Source organism: Fusarium proliferatum, assembly GCF_900067095.1.
Source record: "Fusarium proliferatum ET1 genome assembly, contig: FPRO_scaffold011, whole genome shotgun sequence".
Classification (NCBI taxonomy): domain Eukaryota; kingdom Fungi; phylum Ascomycota; class Sordariomycetes; order Hypocreales; family Nectriaceae; genus Fusarium; species Fusarium proliferatum.
This window is the reverse complement of record NW_022194800.1, coordinates 1506081-1532456: the sequence shown is the minus strand read 5'-3', so window position 1 is coordinate 1532456 and position 26376 is coordinate 1506081. Positions and strand designations below refer to the sequence as shown.

Genomic DNA, 26376 nt, shown 5'->3' with positions numbered 1-26376 from the left:
CATACAGAATTGATTTGGTAGTGGTGTAGGGAAGCTCGCGACTAACTAGTTTGATGTGATAAAGCACGATGTGGTCCAAGAACTGACCCTCAAGTGGCTTTCTGAGTCTGGCCAGGGTGTGAGTGTCATAGTAATGGCTACAATTAAGATTCGACGGGCATCAACTTTATCGACTGTTGAATAAATGAGAGCAGAAAGACAAGTAACATTATCGAGCCTGCCGTATACTTGAACTACTGCCCATTGCTATACTAGACTGATCATTCGAGTACTTCCTCAGTGACCTTTTCCAATCCTGCGAAAACGCCGAATCCCCGATACTGAGCTTGCAGTCCTTCAATTGAGGACAGTGTCGCCTACAGCCACTGCACGACTCCTCGCTCATTTGTACTGAAATCCCCGAGACAACCGTTGTAGATTCGCTTATCCGCCGAGACCTTGTGCTGTCTTGATCCATGCGAGCGAGCAAGTGCTTGCGAACGTCTTTTGGGCTATGCTTCGCAGCCACTTCCTTAGCATCTTCGCCGTTCTTGTTCTTGACCCTCAGGTCGCTACATCTCGATAGCACATCGATGACCTGTTTCTTGTTGGCTATGTTGGATTTCAGGGCGACCATTAGTGGCGTCGACCCATCTTGCTGCTGTGCGTTTGCGTCGGCAACCTTTTTGCCATATTGATCTAGCAACAGGTACTCCAGCATTTTCACATCTCCAACTCGAGCAGCTATGTGTGCGGCAGTCATGCCAAATTGATCTTGGGCATTGACATCCAGGGCCTCGGCCCTTGAGTCCCCGAGAAGAAGCTTTGCGACGCGTCTTCCCTCAAATTTCGAACTCTGGCACAGGTGAAGACCTGTCTTACCCGAACGATCGGTCGCATCAGCCTTCGCACCTTTGGTAAGAAGGAGCTTGACCGCGGCGGCGTTCAGCTCAGAACATGCCAGGAGAAAGGGCGTTAGGTCCTGGCTCCCGTCTTCCAAACGGACCTCGATATTGCAATCCTGCGATAACATCTTCTCCAACACAGCCATGTTGTTTGTCTTGATAGCTTGGTGCAGAGGTGGAGTGCCCTTCAGCGCGACGGGAGCCGTCTCACAGATGAGATCGTACCTGAAACTGGAACCCTTGACAGGAAAACCTTGTTCTTTGCACCAATCGAAAATGTCTTCTGTCACGTCTTGTTGGGGAGACTCATCCGGTATCTCTTCGATGTGCAAAAGATTCGGGAAACGCCTCGACCAAGAGGATGCTCCATTCGGTTCTCCCAAATCGCGAACGGTCGGCACAACGCTTGCACCATCGCGGCTCTCGTTCAGAATAGATGGGACGTAGTCTGAGTTTGACACCTGGTGCCATGGGAGATCGGCAATGGACATGATCATGTCCTCAGATCTGTCCTCCCAAGTCTTGAATGCATCATGATAATCCCGGTCGGACTCATCTTCAGGAGGAACACTGTTGCTGGCGGCATGTGCATCTGTGACATGTCGAAGGCGTCTAATGGAACGTGATTCGGCGGCTTGGTCCCTTTGGCGCTGCTCCGTGAGTCTCGCGTGAAAAAGTAACTTTTCGAGAATGGGTCTCATGGATGCCTTAAGATGGGTGACTTCATCTAGCGTCCTATAATTGATGTAGCTGCCTAAGGTCAGCATCTACTTTCCTTTAGAGGATAGTATCCAAACCCACATTGACAGCATCTCGAAGTGTGACTGCAGAAGGTCTTCGGACCTAGCAAGTCGTTCTTTAATAGTCCTAATATCATCGCTCTGGAATTTTCTTTGAAGAACATACCAAGCCTCCAGCCTTTTGGATCCCGTTGCCTCGAGTATTACGTTAATATGGAGCTTGTCAGTCAGTAATAGGAGGTCTCGGTGGATGGTATCAAGAGCTTTGTCAATTGAAGCACGATAGTCTTTCTCTAACGGTGATTCTGGTACGTTTGCATCAAATAATGCCCGGACCTGGTCGAGGCGTGTATGGAGCGCAGAAAGAGTGTCTTGCATTATCTCTATAGCGCAATCATTAGTTTAATCATGACTCTCAACCTTCTTACAGTGCTCCAGTGATCGTCTTATGGGAACTTACTAGCATCTTTACTGGCGTCTCTAATTTCCTGGATGAGAGAGTAAATCCCAGTTGCCAAGGCACCGCAGAGCTGGGTAGCGGCAAGGGCCAGTCCCGCTGCATCCAAACCCGACGACATGGAGATTGCCTGATCGGAAGTGCTTTGCTGATGGGGATTTGAACCGAGTATAGTGTTTATGCAGACTAGTGGAGAAATTTGGAATCGGGAGAATAGAGCAAGAGCGGTCTAGTAGATGGAAGAGAAGGTGAGAGGGATGAGATGAGATGAGATGAGAAACCGGGGAAATCCTGGGGACGAAAGCGGGTCGGAAGCACAGGCCTTGCACACAAAACGCGGGGATGCTATGACATATAGATTGCTCTCAAAATAAACAAGGCGTACAAGGCGACACGAGAATTCTTCTGTGGCTGAAATGTTTGCTTGCTCAGAGCCTGGTTTTCAAAGGCCAAGACCCCAGAAATAGCTCTCTAGACCGTCTTGGTATGCGACCAGTCGTCTGGATGACTCGTTGGGGTTGCACAACGCCAGAGCCTCGTTTCAGGTTGTATCCACCGCGGCTCGTGAGGGGTCCTTATTGGCCATTATTGTAATTTCACTTCTAAACTATCGAGGCTTTGCTTTCACCGGTCAGGTTTTCAGCTTTCAGCTTCCAGCTCTCAGCTGTGGCGGTCGCGGTGAAACCCATGCCATCTAAGGCAGATAGGAGAGCGCTTAGAGGAGAGCGCTTAGAGGAGAAGCGGCAAGGCAGAGCCTCATTGCATCTGTGCCGACGACAGGAACCAACAAGATCTGTCGGCTTGAAACTGGGATGAAGCATTGAGCTTAAAAGAAGAAGCCTCCCAAATCGAAGGCAAGGTCTAATCACTCACTGTCCTTCTCTCTGTGTGTGAAGCAATTCATCGACACCACAACTTTTGTTTTCCCACCCTTGACATCACGAGCACCTTTACTTACTTCACCATACCGTTGAGCTCACGGCCCGGCATGGTATCTCTAAGGCGGCCACCTCGCTATCACAATGCTCTAGGTAAACATGGCCATTGTCCATCTCATTACGATTCTTGGACTGACCATCGCTGACTGTAACAGCCAATATGACAGAGAGGGAGCTCCACGCGGATGTCCGAAAGTTCTATCAAGATACTTCTCAAACTCTAACCGGCCTGCGACCTTATCCCACCGAGCGAGAAGTCCAAGATGCAGCCGCGGCGTGGCAGCAAAAGGACAACATCGAGAATGCCATCCGCGAAGCGGTTCGAAAGGGCAGCCCAGATAGCGGCGGCACTACAGACACCGTCATACCCCTCAATGCCGCCGAGAAACGCGCTCTGATCAACGAGATTGACCATTCGTTCTCTGAGAACGGGATGTGGATGGTCATCTTCACTGTCAGCCTGAGTGCTTTTCTCCAAGGCTTTGTACAGAGTAGTCAGAACGGTGCAAATCTGTTTGCTGATCAGTGGCTTAAGTCTGGGCAGCACCCTGTCAACTCCCAGTTCGCTTATGCCAACGCAGCTGTTTACTTCAGCGCTGCTGTTATGTAGGTAGAGTTCTCTCGCAATTCTTGTCTTGGTAGCTAACAGTAACAGAGGATGTCCCCTTGCTGCACCGATGAGTTCACTGTTTGGTCGCCGTGGCGTCATCATTGTTGCCTCGTTTCTCATTTTTGCGGCATCCGTTGGCTCGGCTTGCATTACACTCAATGACGATGCGTGGCTCGTTCTTGGGAGCATCAGATTGATCGGCGGTGTCGGCATGGGCTTGAAGGCTACTAGCACCCCCATCCTCGCAGCGGAAACGGCAGTTGGCTCGTGGAGAGGCTCTTCAGTTCTGTTATGGCAGCTATGGTAGGTCTACCGTCTCCAACATCTCGTTCATATGATGACTGATAGGCTTGCTTGTTAGGGTCTCTTTTGGCATCATGATGTCTTTTATTGTCAATATTTGTTTGAACCAGATTGACGACAAGAATCTAAAGCTCCGCTTGATTCTGGCCTCTCCAGCAGTGTTTGCGCTTATGCTCATGTATACTGTGGCCAAATGCCCCGAGTCATTCCGCTACTACTTGATGCCAGGGTCGAGAAAGTATAGCCCTGAAAAGGCATATGCCTCGTTGCTGCGATTGCGCAACACTAAGGTCGGTCACAACACTTGTGCACATCTCTTTTGGTTCACCCCTTCGTCCCCCTTCATGACCTGCACCATTGAACAAGATCTGATACAAGAGGTCACAGCTACAAGCAGTCAGAGACTTGTACTTGACATACAAGGGAATAGATAGCGAGTTCGAAAACGAAGGATGCGATAGTACCAAGGCCGCCCCAAAACCTCGAACGCCAGTAGTTGGGGCTTTAAGTCACTACGTGCGACAGTACTGGAAAATCCTGAAAGTCGATCGGCTTCGGAATGCAGCTATTACAACAGGGATTGTGGCTTTGTCGCAGCAATTTTCTGGAAGTAAGTCGATCGACCTGTCTGAACATCGTGACTTCATTGACACTATTTAGTTAACATCATGGCGTTCTACGGTGGGACAACACTTGCAGGTATTAGTCCAGGCAATCAGCCAACAGAAGATGAAATCTCCAAGGCTATGCTGTATAACTTGATCTTTGGTCTGTTGAACTTCTTATTCTGCTTACCCGCTATCCACTCCATAGACGTTCTGGGAAGAAGGAAGGTTCTACTCTTCACAATCCCAGGTATGGCCTTAACCTTGATGGCAGCGGCTATAAGCTTCAATACGGCAAATGAGGATGTGAGAAACGGACTGGTAGCCTTCTGGATTTACTGTATGCTATAAAAGTCTTGTGCCTGAGAGAGTATCGCTTACACTTATAACAGTTCACACAGTATTTTATAGCCCAGGAATGGGGCCAGTGCCGTTCGTGTTAGCTGCGGAAAGCTTTCCTTTGGCCTTTCGTGACACTGTAAGTTGGCTTTGTGGTGTAAACGAAGACAGACAACCAACATCCAGAACAGGGCGCGTCGCTTGCAATATCCATCAACCTTCTATTCGCTGGCCTCCTGGCATGGCTGCAACCCCTACTGGTCGCTGGCATTAGGTTTGGGGGAACGCTTGGGGTGTTTGCTGGCTTGAACGTCGTTGCCTTTGTTCTCATCTTTCTCCTGATGGAGGAAACGAGCGGCGTGCCTCTTGAATCTCTGGGATATGTATTCAACCAGCCGAAGAAGGGTCTAATCCACTTCCAACTGTTTGAGGTTTTACCATGGTTCGGTCGGTTCATTCTTGGTAGGAGTAGTCTTGCCGAAAGACCAGAACGTACTGTCGACCTGAGTCCCAGCTCGGTGCCAGATGCTTCGGTCACTGATGATGATGAGGAGCGCATTTGGAACAGCGATAATGTTTTAAATGGAGTGAGGCTCGCCGATATGTCAGGGGGAAACGGAAGAGGCTGATTCGCGAATCAGCACCTGGAACATAGGAAGATTCAGAGGAGTATGTAACTGAAATAGAATATTATTACATGGCATTAGGCACCAACGTAGGTTATAGTAAGTGATAATTGAACCTCAGAGTCATCTCATAATAACCACGTAGAATTAATTATAAGACAGCAATTATATAGACAAACGGTAACTACCAGAATGCAATAAACTTGGTCTCGATACTCTCCCTCACTTCTTCATTCTCCGTTCCCGGGAGATGAAACGAACAGTGGTGAACCCCTCCCGCTATGTCACTCCCATCCTTCTCACTCTCGGTGTCCATGATCTTCATAAGGAGAACCTCATCTGGAGTCTGATCACTGATCCAGTACCACTTATGCCTTGGATTAGCCTTAGTCAGCAGTACATCGGACTCAAACGTCCCATGCACTCCTGGCGGGTTACGCCAGAAGCTCACGCCATCCTCCTCATCAGCTGTCCAGTAGTCTACATAAGCCATGGGATCCCGCTTGACAGGTCTCAGTGGACGCCAGGTAGTGTAGAGGGCCCATCGTCTGCCTTGGTAGTTCTTCGCTCTGCCCCCTGGCAGCTTTGCAGCCTCGTCGCCAGCCTTGATGATATCGCCAGCCTCTTCAATGAGCTCTTGGCTCCAGTTTCTAAGAGTGTTCCACGCACCGGAGGGACCCCAGTCCTTATGGGGTTTTCGCACTGGGCCTTCCTCTTCGCCTTTGTGGAATCCTTTGGCTCTTGTAGTAGGGAGCTCATGAGCTGGATTGACTCCCTCTTCCTTGCAGCCTCTGTTCGACTTGGTGGGCATGGGGTAGGGAGGGGCGAGCTCCGGCTCCTTGAACGGGACATTCCGAGACGAAGCAAGCAGAATCATGACCTTTTTGGCCCCAGTGAGAGACTTTGCCAGCTCAATGATCTCAGGGTCATACACTTCCTTGCGAACGACTGGGTCTGTCCACGACGAGTGACCATACGACGGAGAGCTTACCGCCGATGTATGCTTGACCACCTGGAACCCGTTGCCATCTAGAGTGAAGGAAGAGACTGAAGGGCGGATATCAGTCACTGCTACGACCTGCTGGGTGCAGTCTTGGAGCGTAGTGACACCAGCGATTGGGGAGGTTGGAAGAGCCGGTCCGCTGTGGTAGGCTATGGTAGCAGTGACATTTTTGCCAACTGGCGATTCAAGAGGAGTATGTTGATGAGGCATCGTGACAAGGTTGATAACTGTGATAGAATAATTTGATTCGAGAGATAATTGTCAGATGATGGTGTATGAAGACGCACGTAACAAAAGAATGTAACGGTGATATGTTGCATCTGACTCCAACACTAGTGAGACTATATAAATGTATAATATTTAGCCTAAGCTGTCAGGTATCTGCTGCGCCGTTCATATCGCGACCTTGACCGCAGACAAACATTTCGCCGGCCAACATCTTCCGCTTGTCCGGCACGGAACTTTGTCATGCCACATTTGCGTCTGTGAATTGAGAACCAAAAATGTGATAATTTTGTCTGCCGACAGACCGATAGATTGACGTGTCCCTCATGTGGTTGTGGAAGCGGTTGATTGATAGCCAGCCGTGTGGTTGCAATTCCGACCCCTGGCTATACCCATGGCACATGCATGTAACCTCACAGATTGCGACATAAGACCTCCTCTTTTCAAGGTTCACTACTACGGCGGGCCGGCCCAGATCGCCGGAGTAATTATGAGTGCCAAGCTTATTCGTAATCAATACTGGGAATGCCCGAAGTGGCAGTTGAATATTCTATGTTTACCTCGGCACATGACCAACGCCACGTATGCAGAACCCTCAAACCATTTTCCATGAGGGGGGAGTCGATTTGGAATTGATGATTCATGAGACTGGATTCATTCGGGATTGCAGGGGTGTGCTGTTAAACCCTCCGCGGCGCTTTGTGATAGCCACGATTCGGGGTCAACCGCGTCCCCGGACTAAGAATGTGAACATTTTCTGTTGCTCTTTCACTTCTCTTTTCTGATATTGAGATTCAAGTAAGAGAATAATTGGATGTTACTCAGTAACGAAAATGTGCGACTGAGCTTGACTCAGGATGGACACTTTTAAGAAACTTAGGAAGAATAGTGCTCGCCCAAAGTTGGTAGACTTGATCCCGAACTCCTCGGAAGTCACTTTGAAACATTCTGGAACGAGTTTGGATAATAAAGGTCAATTTGGAATCGAAAACTATCTCAACCGTATTTATGATACTGTTTATCATTCATCTCTCGGTGACCGCTTCCTGACGCACAGCCTCGCTCTCGGATCAGGTATCATGTCACTGTCAATAGTGATGTTCCGCGGTCTTCCTTTACCATCTGGCAATTTGAACTCAAATTGTAATAGGAGGATTGCCAAAGTCAGCTTCATCTCATTAGATGCATAGAACCGCCCCGGGCAAGCATATTTCCCGTACCCGAACGCCATGTTACTTGAATCAGTCATGGAGAAGAGATATTTCTGTGCATAGTTTGAGTCTGATCGGATCTTTGAGTATCTAAATCCATCAAACTCGGTTGGTGGGGCCGGGCCTGGGACATGAGCTGAATCTTGAAGCATCGCGTGGGAGGGAACTGCGATGCGAGTCCCCGAGGGGAGATTGGTACCGTCTGAGAGTGTCATGGATTGGTGATAGATGCGATTGAATGTTACTGAAGGTTTGAGCCAAGATGCAGATAAGCAGGGCGAGGAGAAACTTACAGAGGAACACGGGATTGAAACGCTGCGACTCTTTGAGGAAGCTGTCGAGTTTGTGGAGTCGATTCAACGCCGTCTTGTCCCATCCACTGGCATCAACGACACCTTTGACCTCATTTCTAAGAGGCTCGATATACTCAGGGTGAGCACACAAGTCATACATAGCATGCGTCATCGTCATTGCCGTGGTGTGGATAGAAGCGAGACTCAGGATAAGCATCCGCTGGGCAATGTTGTCAACTTGCTTCTCTTCCCCTGTCGCAGCATCCCTCATCCATGACAGGATATCCTCGTTGCTATCACCGTGCTGGGACCGAATGATGTCGCCTATGACTCTGCGACCAGACGAGACGTTGCGAAGTAGTGTTCTATAAGAAGGCAGCAGCGGAGCTACGAATGGTCTCAGGACATGAGGAACAACGCGGAGAATGAAGCCAGTTATAAACAGGTTCTCGCTGTACTCTGCTGTGGTTGTCAACCATTCTAGGTTGCGACAGTGTTCTGGACCGAGAAACACCCTGGCTGAGATGCGTGATATGATCCTGATCAGGATGGAAGAAATGTCAACCTCAACCCATTCGTCATCTAAGAACCATCAGCACTTAAAGATCCAGCTCAAGGCGCTAAGAGAGCCTCACATTTCATATCAGGCATCTCTTTTTTCAATGCATAGTCAAGTTCTTCCTTCATCACCTTTGTCAACGTGACAAGTTTTGGCGTCAACCGCTGCTGAATCACAGTGTTCTGCAAATCACTTTGAAGAAACACCATACCCCGTACATACTGTCCCGCAAAGTCATTGATGAAGGGCTCTACTGAGCGAGTTTTGTCCTGAGACAGCTTTCTGACTTCATCGATGTATTTTGGCGGGATAATTACGATGTCGGTACCAAGCTTCCTCACCTGGAAGATGGAGTCTTTAAACTATAGAATAGATGAGATATCGGAAAGAAGGGAAGAGGGATCGCTTACTTTGTTGTAGCCTTGGCTGATGATGGATCCCCCTTCCCAGACAAAGCGCAAACGGAGAAGCCATGTAGGCTCAAAGACGCTGCGGTATCCTACGAAGGGCACTTTGACTGTACTGGAAGATAGGGCTTCGATGAGGTAAGAGAATACCCAAGCCCCAAAGACCACGTAGACCAACCAGTGAACGTCCATGAGCGGTATTCCATCAAGACCCAAGACGAGCTGCTGGAGCAACGTTTCACGGATGGTATTGTTCATACTGTTGGACTGGTTCATTGTGTTATGTTGAGAATAGATGAGATGGAATATAGATTTGTGTCGGTAGTTGATTAGAGCCAAGGGGAAAGGCTATGGGGTATGAGTTTGCTCAGTTAATGTGGGTTCGACACACTGACACTCGAGCAAGTCTTGCTTATCCTCTCCTGTTCATCATGGGCAGCCTTGTACAGGGTGGTTACTGTGAAGCATTGACTAATTGGTTGCAAAAGGTCTTCGCAGATGCGGCCATGGACAGTGATCGTCAGCAATCATTTCGCCGCCGTGCATCGGTATCAATATCCTCGTTGAACAATCCAGGCTTTCCAGACGTTCCAGACCATCAGAACTGCTTCCACCTCTCGCGCGTATCATATATCTGCACAAGCCTCCAAAAGTTCCCACGATTACTTCACGCCCTCCTCAAGCGGGAATGTGTTCGTGTTTATACACCCTCTCCTTTAGCGGCTCACTAAACTGAGACATCTGCGACTCGTCGCTCATGATAATGCGGTTGCATACTCGCCTAGAGGCTATGTCAGTAAGGTGCATGCATGAGTGTCATGCCGGGTGCGTGTGCCGTCTATACGAGCCCGAGGCCATAGCGCTGATCCATGTGAACGCCGAGACGCAGCATTCGACAAACGCTAGATTGTGCAATTGCTCTCGGAGACACACGGACTATCTGGTCTATTTTGGGAATTCGTGCCGGCATCTGGCACGCGGACTTATCTTTTGTTCCAGAGGACCTGGTCCCAAAGCGAAAGGACCCAAGTCACCTACTTTTGGAGCGATTGATATACAAATTATGTGCTATTTAGAATAGTCCTCCACCATTGAGCATCAACTCATCGCCAACCTTGACACACTTTGCGTAGAACTGTTATCACAAAATGACGAACCATTCTTCTCCTTACTACCATGAGTTCTACCATAGGCATTCTCATGCTGTTCTTGACTTCATGAGTGGAAGAACCCTCATATCATCATGTCTCGTGTTGGCATCATGCGCCATCCTTCTATGCATCCAATGGTTTAAACCTCAGCCGTTGATCATGGTCAACGGCAGAAAGTTTGGCGAACTCTCAGACGTCCGCGCCAAAAGGGACTTTGCCTTTGGGGCTCGACAGCTTCTAGAGAAAGGCCTCAAGATGAGTCCTGATAAGCCATTCCGTATCATGGGCGATGTTGGCGAGCTGCACATTCTGCCGCCAAAGTACGCCTACGAGGTTCGCAATAACGAACAGCTTAGCTTCACCATGGCGGCATTCAAGGTGAGGAGTTGGTAATCCATGAATAGAAATTATAGCTGACAGTTGGGAATAGTGGTTTTATGCTCACCTTCCGGGCTTTGAGGGTTTCAGAGAGGGTACTAACGAGAGCCACATCATGAAGCTCGTCGCGCGACATCAACTGACTCATCAGTTGACTCTGGTGACGGGAGCAGTCTCTGAAGAGTGTGCCTTGGTTTTGAAAGACGTGTACACAGACAGCCCAGGTAGGATCCATGCGCTGCTTGCAAGCGAGTCAACAACTAAACCAGCGTCACAGAATGGCACGACATCACCGCCAAAGATGCAAACATAAAGCTCATGGCCCGCGTCACCTCTCGCGTATTTCTCGGCGAGGAAATGTGTCGAAACCCCCAATGGCTTCGAATTACGTCTACTTACGCCGTCATCGCCTTCTACGCAGTAGAGGAACTGCGCCTCTGGCCAGCGTGGCTCCGGCCTGTAGTCCAGTGGTTTCTGCCGCACTGCACAGAGTCCCGGGCGCTAGTGCAAGAAGCAAAAGACCTGATCAACCCGCTTCTTGAGCGGCGACGCGCAGAGAAGGCCGAGGCTGAGAGAACTGGAGAGAAAGTCACTTACAATGATGCTGTTCAGTGGCTAGATGACATCGCGACTGAGAAGGGCGCTGTGTACGACCCTGCTTGTGCGCAGCTCTCGCTCTCTGTGGCGGCTTTGCATAGTACTACTGATTTCTTCACGCAGGTCATGTTTGACATTGCACAGAACCCGGAGCTGGTCGAGCCCTTGCGCGAGGAAGTCATTGCGGTTTTAGGGAAGCAGGGATGGTCAAAGAACTCGCTGTACAACCTCAAGCTCATGGATAGCGTCTTAAAGGAGAGTCAGCGGCTGAAGCCCATAGCCCTTGGTACGTATTACGGCCCTGACCTGGGGTGATAGCACGCGCTAACGGATACTGCCAGCAAGCATGCGTCGCTTCACAACCCACGACGTGAAATTATCCGATGGCGTCATCCTCCCCAAAAACAAACTGACGCTCGTATCAGCCCACCAGCACTGGGATCCAGAGTACTACAAGGATCCTCTGAAGTTCGATGGATACCGTTTCTACAACATGCGGCGCGAGCCAGGAAAAGAGAGCAAAGCACAGCTCGTGAGCGCAACCCCGGATCACATGGGTTTTGGGTACGGGCTTCATGCCTGTCCCGGCCGGTTCTTTGCGTCTGAGGAGATCAAGATTGCGCTGTCTCACATTCTGCTCAAGTACGACTTTAAGCCTGTTGAGGGGTCGAGCATGGAGCCGAGGAAGTATGGCCTCAACCTGAATGCCAACCCAACTGCAAAGTTGTCCATTCGTCGCAGAAAGGAGGAGAATACGATTTAGGTACATAAGATGGAATGAGTAGGGTTCAGATTGTAGTAAGAGCTATGGATGAAGACTTTGGATGCATTATTGAGATTCTATGGCTGTGACGGCACAAACGTATCTACCGAAACATCTGCAGCCGCTACCCTGTCTAGTTAGAGTGCAGTATCGGTTCTGGATCCCCTTAAGCGACGGGATCCGCTGATCATTCTGTGACAGGTGTCTATGCGACCCTGGGACGGGCCGGTAGCGTAGCGCCTCTAGAGTGCGTTGCCCATAGCCGGCCCAATAGAACAGGCCACTGGCTTCCCCGTATCAAGACCCAGGCCTCAATGGTCGGGTATGATTGACGCCTGGTCCGAACCCTAAGTGCCGAGTGCATATGGGCAGAACAGCAACGACAGTCCATCAGACATATTGAATAGAAGGCAAATAGAGTCTCTCTTGTCCAGAAGCAAAGAGAAAACCAATGTGTTACCACGAGTAGGCCGAGATCTTTCTTACCAAGTGGCGAGAAGCGATGGTTTCAGATCAATGAATCAATCAATCAATAGTCCGTCAATCGAACCAATTACGCGTACTTTATTTATCTCGATATATCATTGATATGCTATCTCATCACAGTCACACAACATCTTATCTATCTGGGGAGACTTGTGCGGGATATGTTGCATCCGATGCTACAGCAAGACCCCATAGTTGATGGCTCACACGACGTATGTACATGCCTACCCTGCATTTATCCAAAACCTTATCTCTAGATGGGGGGTGTTATGCATATCCGCGGGCAAGGCCACTCTGTATAGGCCAATGAGGAATGTGACTTAAGCACTGCACGCCTCTCCTGTGCATCGGCCATCATTCTCTTTTTGACATTTTGCATCTGCCAATCGTAACCTAAATACAAGGAATGATATTAGTACGATTCTAATCCGACAAAAGTGATTCGTCTATGATCTCGTTCACTTCCTTGTTTCAGCTCGTTTAGGTCCCAGGGCCCCATCACCTTTTCAGAGCTGTACATGTCTTGTGATCTGTAGCTACTATCACGTAGCATGCAATCGACGTGTCGAAAAAACCTCAACCTTATCACAGTAATATCTGTCGGGCACAACACCGGTATTCTATCCCCATTGCGGAATTCTGCTCGGCGTCTCCACCACAATTATTTCTCCGCATCTTTGTTCCTAGCGAGTTCAATTACGCAAACTTAGTACCGTAGGCTGTGCTTGGCATACCAGGGGCTGGCACACCTGGGACTAGTACACTTCAACTTGCATGATCGATTGGTGACCTAGACCTTCTTCTTGGAAGTTGGCTGCAACAATTCGCTGATCTTTCTTGATCGAACTTGGAAATAAATTGACTTTCGGCACTTGTCTGTGTCATCAGCATCTGATACGTGGCACATCGGGTTTGCTCGTAACCTGCTCTGTTTCTATCTGTGGAGGGGCACTCCCTGAAAGCCGAAAGTACAGCTTCCGTGTCATTCTTAAGTCCGGATCATACTTCCGAAGCGGATAGAGAAGGTGACGGACTATTGCGCGATATCGCCGACATGCTATACGTCGCTCCATGAACTCGGTGGTCGATCGCTGCTCTTCAATGTTCACTTGTGAGGGCTCTCTTGATGTCCATCCATTTCTCCCAGTCTTCTACTGAGATTACAACCTCCTCTGACAGAGTATCAGACTTGACTCCTGTTTGTGAACGCCTTCTTCAACAAATCAGACATTCTACTCAGGATGGGTCTCCTTAGCATCATTACCAGCTACGCTGGTAGCCAGCTTTTGCCCTTCTATATCGCTGTATTCATCTGCACTTTAGTCCCATGGGCAATCCGCTTTTCTTGGCCAGAATTGCGCAAGGGCTCAGTGGTGCCACTTGCTAACCCGCCCAAATCACTGTTCGGTACCGGTAAAACCAGGGTCTGACCATCTGTTGACGAGACAACTAAACGGAAACTGACCTTTTGCAAAGAGGAGTTTTGTGAAGCTTAGTCGAGAGATCCTCGCCAAAGCGAGAGACCTCTTCCCTAATGAGCCCTTCAGATTGATCACAGACTGGGGTGAGGTTCTCATCCTCCCTCCTGAGTTTGCAGATGAGATTCGGAATGACCCGAGGCTTAGCTTTTCCAAGGCGGCGATGCAGGTAAGTACCACTAGCAACACCCTGGATTTCTTGACCTCTGAACGAACCTCCTTGCGCTACAGGATAACCATGCTGGAATACCTGGATTCGAGACTGTTGCCCTTGTAGGTCGTGAGGACCAGCTCATACAGAAAGTTGCCCGGAAGCAGTTGACCAAGCATCTCTGTAAGTTCTTCCACCGCGAACGAGTCAAGACAGCCTACTCACAACTGGGAGCCGCTGTCATAGAGCCACTTTCTAGAGAATCGACCCTCGCGGTGTCGCTCAACTTTGGAGAAACAACAGGTAAGTCACTTCCCCGACGCACATGAGCCCCAGAACCATCACTTACCCTCCAAAAAAAACACAGAATGGCGAGCGATGCGCCTCAAGCCAGCAATTCTAGACATCATCGCCCGGATCTCATCCAGAATCTATCTCGGCGACCAACTATGCCGCAACGAAGCGTGGTTGAAGATCACAAAGACCTACACCACAAACTTCTACACTGCATCTACCAATCTACGAATGTTTCCCCGATCGATCCGTCCCCTCGCCCACTGGTTTGTCCCTGAATGCAGAAAGCTCCGCCAGGAACGCAAGGATGCCGTCGGTATCATTACGCCCCTGATTGAGCGCCGTCGTGAGCTTCGAAGAGCCGCCATCGCAGCTGGTCAGCCTTTGCCTGTGTTTCATGACGCTATTGACTGGTCAGAACAGGAGGCAGAAGCTGCAGGCTCGGGGTCCGCGTTCGACCCGGTAATCTTCCAGCTTACGCTCTCTCTGCTTGCAATCCATACCACGTATGACCTCCTTCAGCAAACAATGATTGACTTAGGTCGCCACCCTGAATACATCGAGCCTCTGAGACAGGAAGTTGTTCAACTTCTTCGTGAAGAAGGCTGGAAGAAGACAACACTTTTCAAGATGAAGCTCCTTGACAGTGCCATCAAGGAATCTCAGCGTATGAAGCCTGGTAGCATAGGTACGAACCTCTCTCCGTCATCGTATCTACTACCACTGACACTCGCAATGTAGTTACAATGCGGCGCTACGTGACCGAAGACATCACCCTCTCCAGCGGCTTGAGTTAGTCAACTACCCACTGGCCTCAATGGACATGTCCGACTGACCATTCCTTCAACTAGTCTTAAAAAAGGGTACCCGCCTCAACGTTGACAATAGACGACTAGATGATCCCAAAATCTATGAAAACCCCGACGTCTACAATCCCTATCGCTTCTACAACATGCGCTCAGAAGCCGGTAAAGATCACGGGGCACAACTCGTATCAACTGGCTCAAACCATATGGGCTTTGGCCACGGTCAGCATTCGTGCCCAGGGCGCTTCTTCGCTGCGAATGAGATCAAAGTAGCGCTGTGCCACATCTTGGTCAAGTATGATTGGAAGCTGTGCCCTGACACGGAGACGAAGCCTGATACCAGGGGTATGATTGCCAAGTCTAGTCCAGTCACGGATATTTTGATCAAGCGCCGGCAGTCAGTTGAGTTGGATCTGGAAGCGGTTTGAACCGAGAAGCCAATGTAACCTTTTGCGTATTACTTTAGCTACTGAGTTAGTACCCAATTGATGTCAAGTTGCTGAGATTCCCAAGTCCCACGTAGCTCAGAAATCAAGTCGTTCAATTCTCTGTGCCTATCCCGCGACCTCACAGAGACCATGCTATTTTGCTATGCGATTTCCCTCGTATTTTCCTCGTATTGATATGCTGCACCCGGATGAGGGCGCCTCTTGCAACACTCTCAAGCCATTGCCTTAAAGCCACCCCTCTCCCTTTTGCACAGTTACCTACATTAATTGTCGCATACTATTGGACTCCTGGATCCACAATCCTGTCCTCATAGTTACTCCGGCTGCTCAGATCCCGCGGCAATCATTCCGTGCTCGGACAACTCCCGCTCTGGGAACCAAGCGTGACGCAACGCAGCCACGCGCTGAACAGGGGATGGCACACTTCAGCTTGCATTCGGATTTGCAACCTTTACGTCCTGCACCTCTAGCACACCCGCTACCGCGTCTGAATACAGCGGCATGTTGGTTGATGTAGCACAGTAGAGTTTAGAGCTGCAGCAGACTGACGTTGCAGAGTCTACACCATGACCTCCAGAGAAATGGGTGCCGAATTAATGGGCGCCAAGTTCGGCACCTGATGTGCCGGCTTGCATTATCTCCTTTCCTAGCTTTCAGGTGTTCTCATTGAGCCGGTGAGTATTTACAAGACGTGTCATGATTGGTACAATTGCCGAAATCCCGACCGCCTTGGTTTACGTCTCCAAGATGAGCTTAGTGTGCCAAAAGAGGCCAAGGCAACTTATGTGTTCTGTTGCTAGGAGACCATCTATTGGGAATTAGAGGTACGTAATTAATAAATTAGGTTCATTGACATCTCGGCTAATGATCACATCGAATGTTTGTTGCAGAAACCCAGTGTATGATCTAGTTTAGCAGTTACACACCATAAAATGAATTGGAAATTGTGCTTTGTAGAAAGGAAATGACCCCAGATGGCCTGTAGACTTCTTCTGCAAATATGGGCAATCTAGGTTTCCGGCTTCAGGCGTTCCACCAAGGCCCTCAATGCAGGGTTATCCCTCTTCATGCTAATTTCCAGGCTATCAATTTCGGCCACAACTCTTGTGTGCAGCATGCCAAGCAGCTTACTCGTCCAGTCTAAGCTCCCGTTTGTTTTCATCACTTCCAAAACCAGCATCTTTTGCTGTGTCGTTAGCTTTCCCTGAACTCTTCTCATTGATAAGACGTTGATGAGAAGGTCGCTGGAGTCAGTCTGCAGAGCATGGATTAGAGTCAACGAGTATTTCCCCTCGTCCAGATCCTCGCAAAATCCTTTCTGGTCAGTATACTGAGAGTGGTTAGCAAAGGGTCTGGGCCATAGTGGAGAATAGGTCAAGTGCCGAGGGGTGGCCCTCCTTTACTGGAACCCAGAGAAGAGAAGTGGGCTGTGGGGATCGAACCTTGTTGTCAATCAGATTCATGTAATCATCTCTGATCTGGAAATACTGGCCTAGCAGTGAAACAACGCTGCTGAGAGACTCAAGCGTGCTGTCACTAATAGGCGCTTCAGAGTTAAGTGCCAGTAGCTCAAGTGACAATCTGAACAGGGCACCAGTTTCTGCAAAAAGTTGAATTGGTTAATAATCCACAAGAAAGTACTGGGGCTCCTCACTGTCATTAACCATCAGCAGATACTCTTGGATAGACTGAAGAATGGTGTTAGCCGTCCACCACAGGTCCATTGCCTGACCCTGGAAGATTGTGGTTATAGTGCCGGTTATATCTGCCAATGCATCGTGACTGACTATCTCTTGTATTCTCTCGATCGCCTTCACGATGATGTATGTTGCTGTGTTGATTGCTTGGGCTGGGCCGAAAACAGTATGTGTAGATGGCTTACCCCGCCGAAGGGGGGAGCCATCTTGGAAGTCATCGATTCTGAAATATCAGTAGAGTCTCCAGCAACGGTGGATTTGTATACAAACATGAGAGAGGAGTTATGGAGCATGTCAATCACATCTTTGATCACCTGCGCCTTGTCTTCCGGGACATCGAGCCAAACATTCAGCGAGTCAATGAACGCCCCACGAATACCTTTGGAGGGAAGGGTCAGGATGTAGTTGTAAGGAGAATCAGCAACCTGGGCAAGTCAGAAAGTATTAGTCAAGGTATGAGGGCAATCTGGTCCTACCTTTAGGCGCTGTGACTTCCATCTGTGGTTGAGCTCAGAGATCGTAGCTGTTGAAAAGCATAGCTGGAACACTATATCTGGGGAAGGTGAATTGCGAGCGAGAGGAAGGGAGACACGTCGTTCCTCATAGCGAGATAAAGAACCGCCCTCTGAAGAGGAGGAGTCTGGAGGAGTGTCTCTGTACTGGAAGGAATCCGTCACCTGAACGGAAATCTCCAACTTTTGGTTTGTATGGAAAGCATCAAACATTGAGAGAAGGTTGGAGATCTGTTGCTCAGCCATGATGATATTTGGGATGTATACGTTTGTATGGCAATATCAAAAGGATTCGACTATGAGGAAGGATACAGGAGCGAAGAGTGACATGAATATCTAGGGGGTACATTCAAGACAAGGAAATATAGAGATATCCTGATACAAAATATTATGGAGAAAGCTTTATTTTTCCTACATGGATATTCCATTCCGTGTCCTCGTGTCTTATAACTGCATGCTGGATTTCCCTTCAAGAGGCACATGCATATTCTCGAGCATTAGCGGTCATATCAACTTTGTTTTCGGCCCCGGATCTGTCCATAACTCCGGGTGGAAAGAATGATACAAGGGCTCGCAAACACTACCTTGATTAGAACGAACTTATGGTATTATCTTTTCCTTGGCACTACTGCAGGATATCAAGGGTGTTCGGCATGCATATGTATAGATACCCACCCAGTTAACAGGGGGATGACTTAAAGATACACCTCGCAGACTTGTCGTCACCCCAGGGGTAGGGCCATTCATATGCATCCTATGGCTGCAGCATATCACATCTGATGTACTAGGCGCCCGCAATCGACTTCAATCTGCAAACTTACTTCTATCCCAGCGGGGGAAGATGGAAGCTAACGGGCTCCGCCGTGTCCCTTGGAGAGAAGAGAAATGTCGTTATTTTTCCGCTAGGTCTTGTTCCTCGCTTAAAGTAAAGTTGTTTGAGACAAATCGAGGATATCTCGCAAGACAAACATAACAATCACAATCTTCTTTCATATATTTACACTCTAGGTTTATCTAGAATAGCACACAAGATGCCGTATGTATGAAAGATACCTTTTGCTATTGCATATTCTAACGCATAAAAGTGGCAAAATAGAGAACGGTACCCCCAAGTATCTCAAGACAGGAGATGACTTGGTCTCAGCAGCAAAGTCGTTACTGGACCGTGCCTTCAAGAGCCATCATAGCTACTACGGTCTGTGTTCCACCAGCTGTCAGGTATATGACACAGCTTGGGTGGCCATGATACGCAAGACGACAGAAAATGTCAAGCATTGGCTATTTCCCGAGTGCTTCCACTATCTCCTCAAGACTCAGGCCGCTGATGGTAGTTGGGGCGCCCTCCCAACGACCCAGACTGCCGGCATTCTAGACACTGCTTCGGCTGTGCTTGCGCTCCTGTCCCATGTACGAAAGCCACTGCAGATACTGGATGTCTCCCCAGACGAGATAGGTCCCAGGATCGAGCACGGAGTTGCTTCTCTGAAGCGACAGCTAGCGGTCTGGAGGGACGTTGAGGAGACTAACCACATTGGTGTCGAGCTGATTGTCCCAGCTTTACTTTCCACGCTTGAGAAAGAGCTCGGCGAGTCATCATTCGAGTTCCCTTGCAAAGGCATCTTGGAAAAGATGTATGAAGAGAAGCTCGGCAACTTTGACCTGAAGAAGGTGTACGGCAAGCCGTCTTCACTGCTTCATTCTCTTGAAGCCTTTCTTGGCCAGATTGACTTTGATCGTCTTTCCCACCATCTTTACCGTGGCTCTATGATGGCTTCACCTTCCTCGACAGCTGCCTACCTAATTGGTGCAACCAAGTGGGACGATGAGGCTGAAGATTATCTGAGACATATTGTGAGAAATGGTGCGGGCCATGGAGATGGCGGTATCTCGGGCACCTTTCCTACAACACATTTTGAGTGCAGCTGGGTGAGTAACGTAGTTCATTCCACAGTTTAGCTGCTAAGTTTGGTTATAGATCCTGGCGACACTCCTGCAGGGTGGCTTCACTATGAAGCAAATCGATAGCAATGGCTTGCGCGGGTTGGCAACTATCCTTGCCGACGCATTGAGGGACGAGAATGGAGTAATTGGCTTTGGTCAGAATGCCCCCAATTTCATCAGCGTACGATGGAGACTAACTACGATGTAGCACCCCATACAGCTGATGTTGACGACACGGCGAAAGCTCTTCTGGCGTTGAGCCTCGTTAATCAACATGTCAGTCCAGATATCATGATCAAGGTCTTTGAAAGCAAAGACCACTTCACCACGTTCGGATCAGAACGTGACCCCAGCTTGACTTCCAATCTCCATGTGTTGCTGTGTCTCTTGAAGCAGCCAGAACTATCCGATTACAATTCCCAAATCCTGAAAACCACCTTGTTTATATGCCAATGGTGGTGGGACAGCGATCATCACGTCAAGGACAAATGGGTGTGTTTAGCCTCGCACCTAGTAGAAGCACTCACTAACACTTTTAGAACTTGAGTCACCTATACCCAACTATGCTTCTAGTGGAAGCCTTCACCGAGGTACTTCGTCTGATTGATGGTGGCGAGCTTTCCAGTCTCTTCGATGAGAACCTCAAGTGCAAGATCGGCCTTTCCGTCTTCCAGGCTGTCCTACGTATCATTCTCAGCCAAGATGAGGACGGATCTTGGAGAGGATACCGTGAGCAAACATGCTACGCCATTCTCGCTCTTGCACAGGCCCGACATGTCTGTTTCTTCAGTGAAATGGTGGGGAAGCTACAAACTTGCATCAGCCGTGGCGTTTCATGGCTCAAGTCCTACAGCCTCCATTCTCAAGACCTCACTTGGACGTCCAAGACGGCATATGAGGTTGGGTTTGTTGCTGAAGCGTACAAGCTAGCGGCCCTTCGTTCAGCAAGTCTAGAGGTACCCGCCGCTACTATTGGCCATAGCATCACCTCAGCAGTTCCATCGTCTGACTTGGAGCAGTACACAAGGCTTGTGCGTAAGACTGCTTTGTTCTCACCACTGGATGGCTGGGAGCTCAGGGCGTCGATCATTGAGTCTTCGTTCTTTGTGCCCCTCTTAAAAACTCAACGCGTTGCAATTTACCCAAGGGACAACATCAATATAGAGGAAGACAAGTACTTGAGCATAATACCGTTTACCTGGGTAGGGTGCAACAACAGAAGTCATACATTTGCATCGAATAGATGGCTGTACGACATGATGTTTTTGTCCCTCCTAGGCTACCAGACCGACGAGTACATGGAAGCTATTGCCGGGCCGGTATTTGGGGATATCTCATTGCTTCACCAGACCATCGACAAGATCATAGACGACACCAGGGTGAACCCAGTCGGGATCAATGGTGCTGTGCATAATGGAAATGGCCATATGAACGAGCCACCCAACATCAACATTAAACAAGTCGAGGACACTCTTACTCGCTTTACCAAGAGTGTCCTCAACCACAAAGATGTCCTGAAGTCAAGCTCTTCCGATCAAGACACTCTTCGCCAAGAGTTCAGAACGTTCATGCACGCCCATGCCACGCAACTAGAGGACAACAACCGCTTCTCCCAACAGGCCTCCAGCAACGTTTTCCCTTCCCCAGAGCAATCATACTTCCAATGGGTGAATAGCATAGGAGGCAGCCATGTCGCCTGTGCATACTCATTCGCTTTCTCCAACTGTCTAATGTCAGCGAACCTGCCTCAAGGCAAAGAAGCATTTCCCTCTGCAACTCAAAAGTATCTGATTTCATCTGTCATGCGCCACGCGACGAATATGTGTCGTATGTACAATGACTTTGGGTCCATAGCTCGCGATAACGTTGAGCGCAATGTGAACTCGATGCACTTCCCCGAGTTCGCGCTGTGTAAAGGAATATCACAGACCATTGACGACAGGAAGAAGAGACTTTCACAGATAGCTATGTATGAGCAGGGTTGTCTTGATCGTGCTCTGGAAGCTCTAGAAAGACAGTCTCGAGATGATGCAGGAGATTCTGCTGGTTCCAAGGATGTGAGGAAGATCAAGATTGTGAAACTGTTCTGTGAAGTCACGGACTTGTATGACCAACTTTATGTGATCAAAGACCTTTCAAGCAGCATGAAATGATGGAAGAGTATTGGAAGCATAACCTTTCCTGTTTCTATGATTTTACTTGAGTTTACTCGATTTCACGTAGTTTAGTTAGTGCTCAACAGACTGGAAATCCATTGAGGCCTTTTCTAAGCGACATACTTGAAGCTTCGAATACGTAATTATCCCTCTCGTAAAGAGATCCAACATTCTGTATGACACCTTTTTTTTCGGCAAGTGAGGGAACCCGATCTGACCTTCATGTGCCATTGTACCACTAAATTTCAGTCGCTATCTGTGTCCGTAGTGTAGGGTCGCGTATACGAGTCATGTCCTCTTATGCATCACGCAAGGTGACATTCGCACGGACGGAGGACAGTCCGTACATCCTTGCTACGCTCCATGATCTGATATCCATTGGTCTAGACGCCACTACATCCACACCTAGTAGCTACATTCCGTTTCGGGGTAACCAGCCTATCTCCTTAGCATCACAGCGGCGGAATCTTAACACTAATGCATGGAACTTCTGGGACCTCGTGACGCGGGTTCGTGAGGCGCGAAGATAGCAGGTTTCCGGGACTGGGAAATACCTTTGTCATTTGTGCTACATACCTTCGATAGGAGAACAAGATTGTCCCGTCACTAACTTTTCAACGATTGAAGCTTTATCTAACCTATTCTGAGATTTCATAACACTATGATAAATGCTTTGGTCACGTTAATCGATCCCCTGGAGCTCGCTGGCTCACGCGCTTTGCGTTTCGTCATCATGTTCGTCGTGCTCTGGAGCGCTACGGGACTGCTAGCACTCGCCTGGTGGATCTGCAAGCAGTCGTTGAGTAAACGGGCCTTACCGTATCCCGTGGTAGGCGATCCTCAAGTACATTCGTTTGAGGAGAACCTCATCAAGGGGGTGCAGCAGGTAAGTTGCATGATTTCCAGCCTCTCTTGTCTCTAACTAGCGCAGTATCGCGACTCACCCTTCGTCTTGGCTGGATCACGCCCACCACTACTCATCCTGCCAATGTCTGTCTTTCATGAAATACATAACAAGCCAAATGAATACATTTCCATCATTGCTGAGCATGAAGACAAGTTTCAGGGCAAGTATACCCACATCACTACCATCAGACCTGAGATACCCGCCACTATTCGTCAGGACTTAACTCGCAATATGCCCAATATCATACTGGACTTCCAGGATGAGCTAGCATATGCCTCCAAGCAGTGGTCCTGGACAAGCAATTGGTCCTCAGTCCGCTTGTACGAGATGATGCTCAGGACCGTGGCACTTTTGAGTGGCAGAGCGTTTGTTGGTCTGCCCTTGTGTCGCGATGAAGGCTGGCTACAAGCCACCATAGGCTACACTGTTCAATGTGTCTCAATTCGAGATCAGCTGTTCACCTGGAGTCCCGTGCTGAGACCAATTATTGGCCCGTTTTTACCCAGCGTCCGTTCGGTGCGAAGACATTTACGCTTCGCATCAGAGATCATGGCTCCTCTGATCTCGCAAGTTTTACAAGATGGAAGGCAAGATTTGGCAGATGCACCACTGGCAGATCAGACTAATGGGCGAGGTATCTTTATTTCGTGGCTTCTTCGACATTTACCTACGGAACTTAGAACCCCCGAGCAAGTCGGGCTGGATCAAATGCTGGTCTCGTTCGCTGCAATCCACACTACTAGTAAGTATTGAAACCGCAATATTCGTTTTACTTTTCTGATCTTGTTACCTTGGTAGCCATGGCCCTCACCAAAGTAGTATGGGAGCTTGTTAAGCGGCCGGAATACATCGAACCGTTGAGGGCCGAGATACACGATATCTTTGGACCTTATGCCGGTGCAGTAGACATATGCGTCAACAAAGAGGCTCTTTCTAGGCTCCATAAATTGGATAGCTTCATTAGAGAGGTCCAGCGCTGGTGCCCTTCATCTTTTGGTAGGTCTCAAACACACATCCGAGTTAATACATGAGATACTAACTGAAGGGTTCAGTCACCCCAAGTAGACGTGTCATGAAGTCAATGACGCTATCAAACGGTATCAAGTTACAGAAAGGGACGTCCATAGCGTTCCCCGCCCACGCAATTCAGTACTTCCTTGCCCTTTCTTTGGCCTTCCGTCCCTGTACTGACTGTACAATAGCATGTCAGAAGAGATACCAACATTCTCGCCAAGCTTTAGCTCTGACTTCAAGAACCCTTCCCCTCTCATATTCGACGGGTTCCGGTACTCGAATCTCCGATCTGTCAAGGGACAGGAGTCGCAACACCAGGCAGCCACCACAGGTCCAGACTATCTGATCTTCAACCATGGAAAGCATGCATGCCCTGGAAGGTTCTTTGCCATATGTGAAATCAAGATGATACTCATAGAACTGTTGACGAAGTATGACTTCAAACTCGCAGATGGAGATCCAGGGCCTGAGCTTTTTCGTACCGGGACGGAGACTCGACTAGATACTAAAGCTTGTCTCGAGATAAGAAGGAGATGAATAGGAAGACACTACGAAATGGGCTTTTACTCTGAGAGGGAATACTGGAAGAGACTACGTAGTGGCCTAGAAGAACCCAGTAGAGAAAAGCCGAAGGGGTAGATTAGATAGTCACCAAGATAGTTAAACAGGGCTTTCGAAGTGGCTATGTACTTTAAACATCAACTTCAAAGAGACATAACGATATTGAAACAAGTGCAAGTACCCCAATATTATCTAAAGCCCTGGTGTCTCAGCCCAGCGCTGCCAGCTGGGACTATTAGACAAGTGCTTCATTGCTTCAACATCCAGTGTGATCAGCACCTCAAATTTGCTGCTATCTGTTTCTGGCAACACCAGTCCAGAACCAGTTCCAAAGCCCGCTTGTGCTCTGCGCACAGCATCTGGAGCGACGCCCATCGCAACATCTTGTTTGTCAAGACCCGGTAGGTCCCAGTGAGTCCGAGCACCAAAGTGCCGCCAAGTATTGAGGTAAAAGTCCAGTGGATCGCTGAGGTCAAAGTCAAGCCCTATGAATCGCGGGTCTGGGACCCTGCGAAACAGAGCAGTGCGACAAGCCACGAAGTCGTCGTTGACGCTGCGAATAGCCTCATCGATGGCACGTGCTATAGTTGCTAGACTAGAGTAGGCAATTCCATGGTCTTCGCTACATGCGGCTAAAATAGTTGACTTGTTAATAGAGGCAATCGGAAGAGCTATGGCGTTGCCAGAACTGGGGCCAATGGCATCGGTGGATATACGTCGGCGCCAATCGACAGAAACCATAAGTCGTGCATCTTCGGCAAGAGTCGTCTCGGATGACAAGCTGTCTATACGGGCTTTGGTGACATGAGCCCATGTAAGGGCAGCGAGACATGTAAATGTTGAAGGCTGTTGTTTCGTGTCGGTGGGTCGTGTGTATCCGAGTTTGTCCTTGAGATCACGAATAGTCTTCTCCCGAACCACAAAGATACAGCCCGTGTTCTCTGGTGCTGGGTCTGTTTTCAGAGCGCGAAACTGCGTTGGGCCGAGAGGAGATGGAAGCAGGCGATACTCAGGGCAATGAGAAAGTAGCTCGGTCAAGTCTGCAACTGGCGGGCTGGGGGCAGCTGCAGGCGATTCGCAACTCAAACGGGCTAGAACTATAATATCCGACGTCTTTTTCGTAATCTTGGTAAGTTCGGCAAAGCACCTAATGACAATATCCATACGGTCAGCATCGAAGATAGAATGGTGGCCGTAGATGCCAAGAAGCAATCCCCCATGTATAAGACGGACATGTACTTCAAAAGCCGGAATACCCTCTCCCCCTTCTTCAAGTCGATAGCTGAGGTCGAAAGATGTATCGACGAATGCTTCGGCTGGAAAGCCTTGACTCTTGAGCTGACTGTACGTCCAGTTGAACAAAGCCCTCTGTTCGAACTTGAAAGGAATATCGTTTACACCACTCGTGCTAATGGCCAGATGGCCGGGTGGGTCCGCCAGGAGAAATATTCTACCCTTCAAATCCGGAAACCTTTTCGATAATTCTGATAAGGTTGCCGTGAAATGTTGCTTGAGGCAATCGAGTTCCGTGGTTTCTCGGTAAGGTAGACAATACCATAGGCGTATATATGCTCTTGGTGCTATTTGGTCCCAGATATCCAGTGTTCGGCATTCCATTTTTATCTGATCGCCAACGACACCGACACAAAAGTAGAAGAGTGGCGATAAACAGTTTGGCAGCGTGTGTTGTTGGAATTTTAAAGGTCGAAGTTGCATTTGCTGAATGGCCTGTAGGATGAATTCAACGCGATTATATAAACATGGCGGTCAGGTAATAAGCAACCAAGAGTTATTCCCGACTGCAATTCTTAGTGACAGTGACCCGCAGGTCTTAT

General features: G+C 48.9%; 10 protein-coding genes across 10 annotated transcripts; 5 read left to right on the top strand and 5 right to left on the bottom strand.

Annotated features, from left to right (window-relative positions):
* Positions 1-208: 208 nt before the first annotated feature.
* On the bottom strand, positions 209-2202 carry FPRO_08712 (uncharacterized protein; the record flags this gene model as incomplete). The annotated part of the gene is made up of 4 exons (XM_031222410.1): positions 209-1634; positions 1686-1727; positions 1791-2007; positions 2085-2202. 4 exons carry the CDS (start codon positions 2200-2202, stop codon positions 209-211), a joined length of 1803 nt encoding a protein of 600 aa, XP_031087872.1.
* A 977-nt stretch (positions 2203-3179) lies between these two features.
* On the top strand, positions 3180-5505 carry FPRO_08711 (uncharacterized protein; the record flags this gene model as incomplete). The annotated part of the gene is made up of 7 exons (XM_031222409.1): positions 3180-3625; positions 3675-3932; positions 3991-4222; positions 4320-4542; positions 4593-4877; positions 4930-5015; positions 5068-5505. The coding sequence occupies 7 exons, from the start codon at positions 3180-3182 to the stop codon at positions 5503-5505; spliced, it is 1968 nt and encodes a 655-aa protein (XP_031087871.1).
* Positions 5506-5686: 181 nt separating this feature from the next.
* FPRO_08710 (gibberellin cluster-GA4-Desaturase) lies at positions 5687-6715 on the bottom strand (the record flags this gene model as incomplete). The annotated part of the gene is made up of 1 exon (XM_031222408.1): positions 5687-6715. One exon carries the CDS (start codon positions 6713-6715, stop codon positions 5687-5689), a length of 1029 nt encoding a protein of 342 aa, XP_031087870.1.
* Positions 6716-7751: 1036 nt separating this feature from the next.
* FPRO_08709 (Ent-kaurene oxidase) lies at positions 7752-9476 on the bottom strand (the record flags this gene model as incomplete). The annotated part of the gene is made up of 4 exons (XM_031222407.1): positions 7752-8185; positions 8235-8816; positions 8870-9155; positions 9204-9476. 4 exons carry the CDS (start codon positions 9474-9476, stop codon positions 7752-7754), a joined length of 1575 nt encoding a protein of 524 aa, XP_031087869.1.
* Positions 9477-10348: 872 nt separating this feature from the next.
* Positions 10349-12089, top strand: FPRO_08708 (putative gibberellin cluster-GA14-synthase; the record flags this gene model as incomplete). Its single annotated transcript, XM_031222406.1, has 4 exons — positions 10349-10729; positions 10782-10953; positions 11007-11612; positions 11668-12089. 4 exons carry the CDS (start codon positions 10349-10351, stop codon positions 12087-12089), a joined length of 1581 nt encoding a protein of 526 aa, XP_031087868.1.
* Positions 12090-13816: 1727 nt separating this feature from the next.
* Positions 13817-15732, top strand: FPRO_08707 (putative gibberellin cluster-C20-oxidase; the record flags this gene model as incomplete). Its single annotated transcript, XM_031222405.1, has 6 exons — positions 13817-13999; positions 14052-14222; positions 14285-14507; positions 14572-15186; positions 15240-15290; positions 15350-15732. 6 exons carry the CDS (start codon positions 13817-13819, stop codon positions 15730-15732), a joined length of 1626 nt encoding a protein of 541 aa, XP_031087867.1.
* Positions 15733-16762: 1030 nt separating this feature from the next.
* Positions 16763-18208, bottom strand: FPRO_08706 (gibberellin cluster-GGPP-synthase; the record flags this gene model as incomplete). Its single annotated transcript, XM_031222404.1, has 5 exons — positions 16763-17083; positions 17196-17353; positions 17408-17673; positions 17721-17875; positions 17927-18208. 5 exons carry the CDS (start codon positions 18206-18208, stop codon positions 16763-16765), a joined length of 1182 nt encoding a protein of 393 aa, XP_031087866.1.
* A 785-nt stretch (positions 18209-18993) lies between these two features.
* On the top strand, positions 18994-22056 carry FPRO_08705 (gibberellin cluster-kaurensynthase; the record flags this gene model as incomplete). The annotated part of the gene is made up of 5 exons (XM_031222402.1): positions 18994-18998; positions 19048-19888; positions 19938-20058; positions 20112-20395; positions 20443-22056. 5 exons carry the CDS (start codon positions 18994-18996, stop codon positions 22054-22056), a joined length of 2865 nt encoding a protein of 954 aa, XP_031087865.1.
* Positions 22057-22792: 736 nt separating this feature from the next.
* Positions 22793-24517, top strand: FPRO_08704 (gibberellin cluster-C13-oxidase; the record flags this gene model as incomplete). Its single annotated transcript, XM_031222401.1, has 5 exons — positions 22793-22945; positions 22991-23708; positions 23765-23962; positions 24019-24115; positions 24169-24517. 5 exons carry the CDS (start codon positions 22793-22795, stop codon positions 24515-24517), a joined length of 1515 nt encoding a protein of 504 aa, XP_031087864.1.
* A 216-nt stretch (positions 24518-24733) lies between these two features.
* FPRO_08703 (uncharacterized protein) lies at positions 24734-26158 on the bottom strand (the record flags this gene model as incomplete). Its single annotated transcript, XM_031222400.1, has 1 exon — positions 24734-26158. One exon carries the CDS (start codon positions 26156-26158, stop codon positions 24734-24736), a length of 1425 nt encoding a protein of 474 aa, XP_031087863.1.
* Positions 26159-26376: the final 218 nt, after the last annotated feature.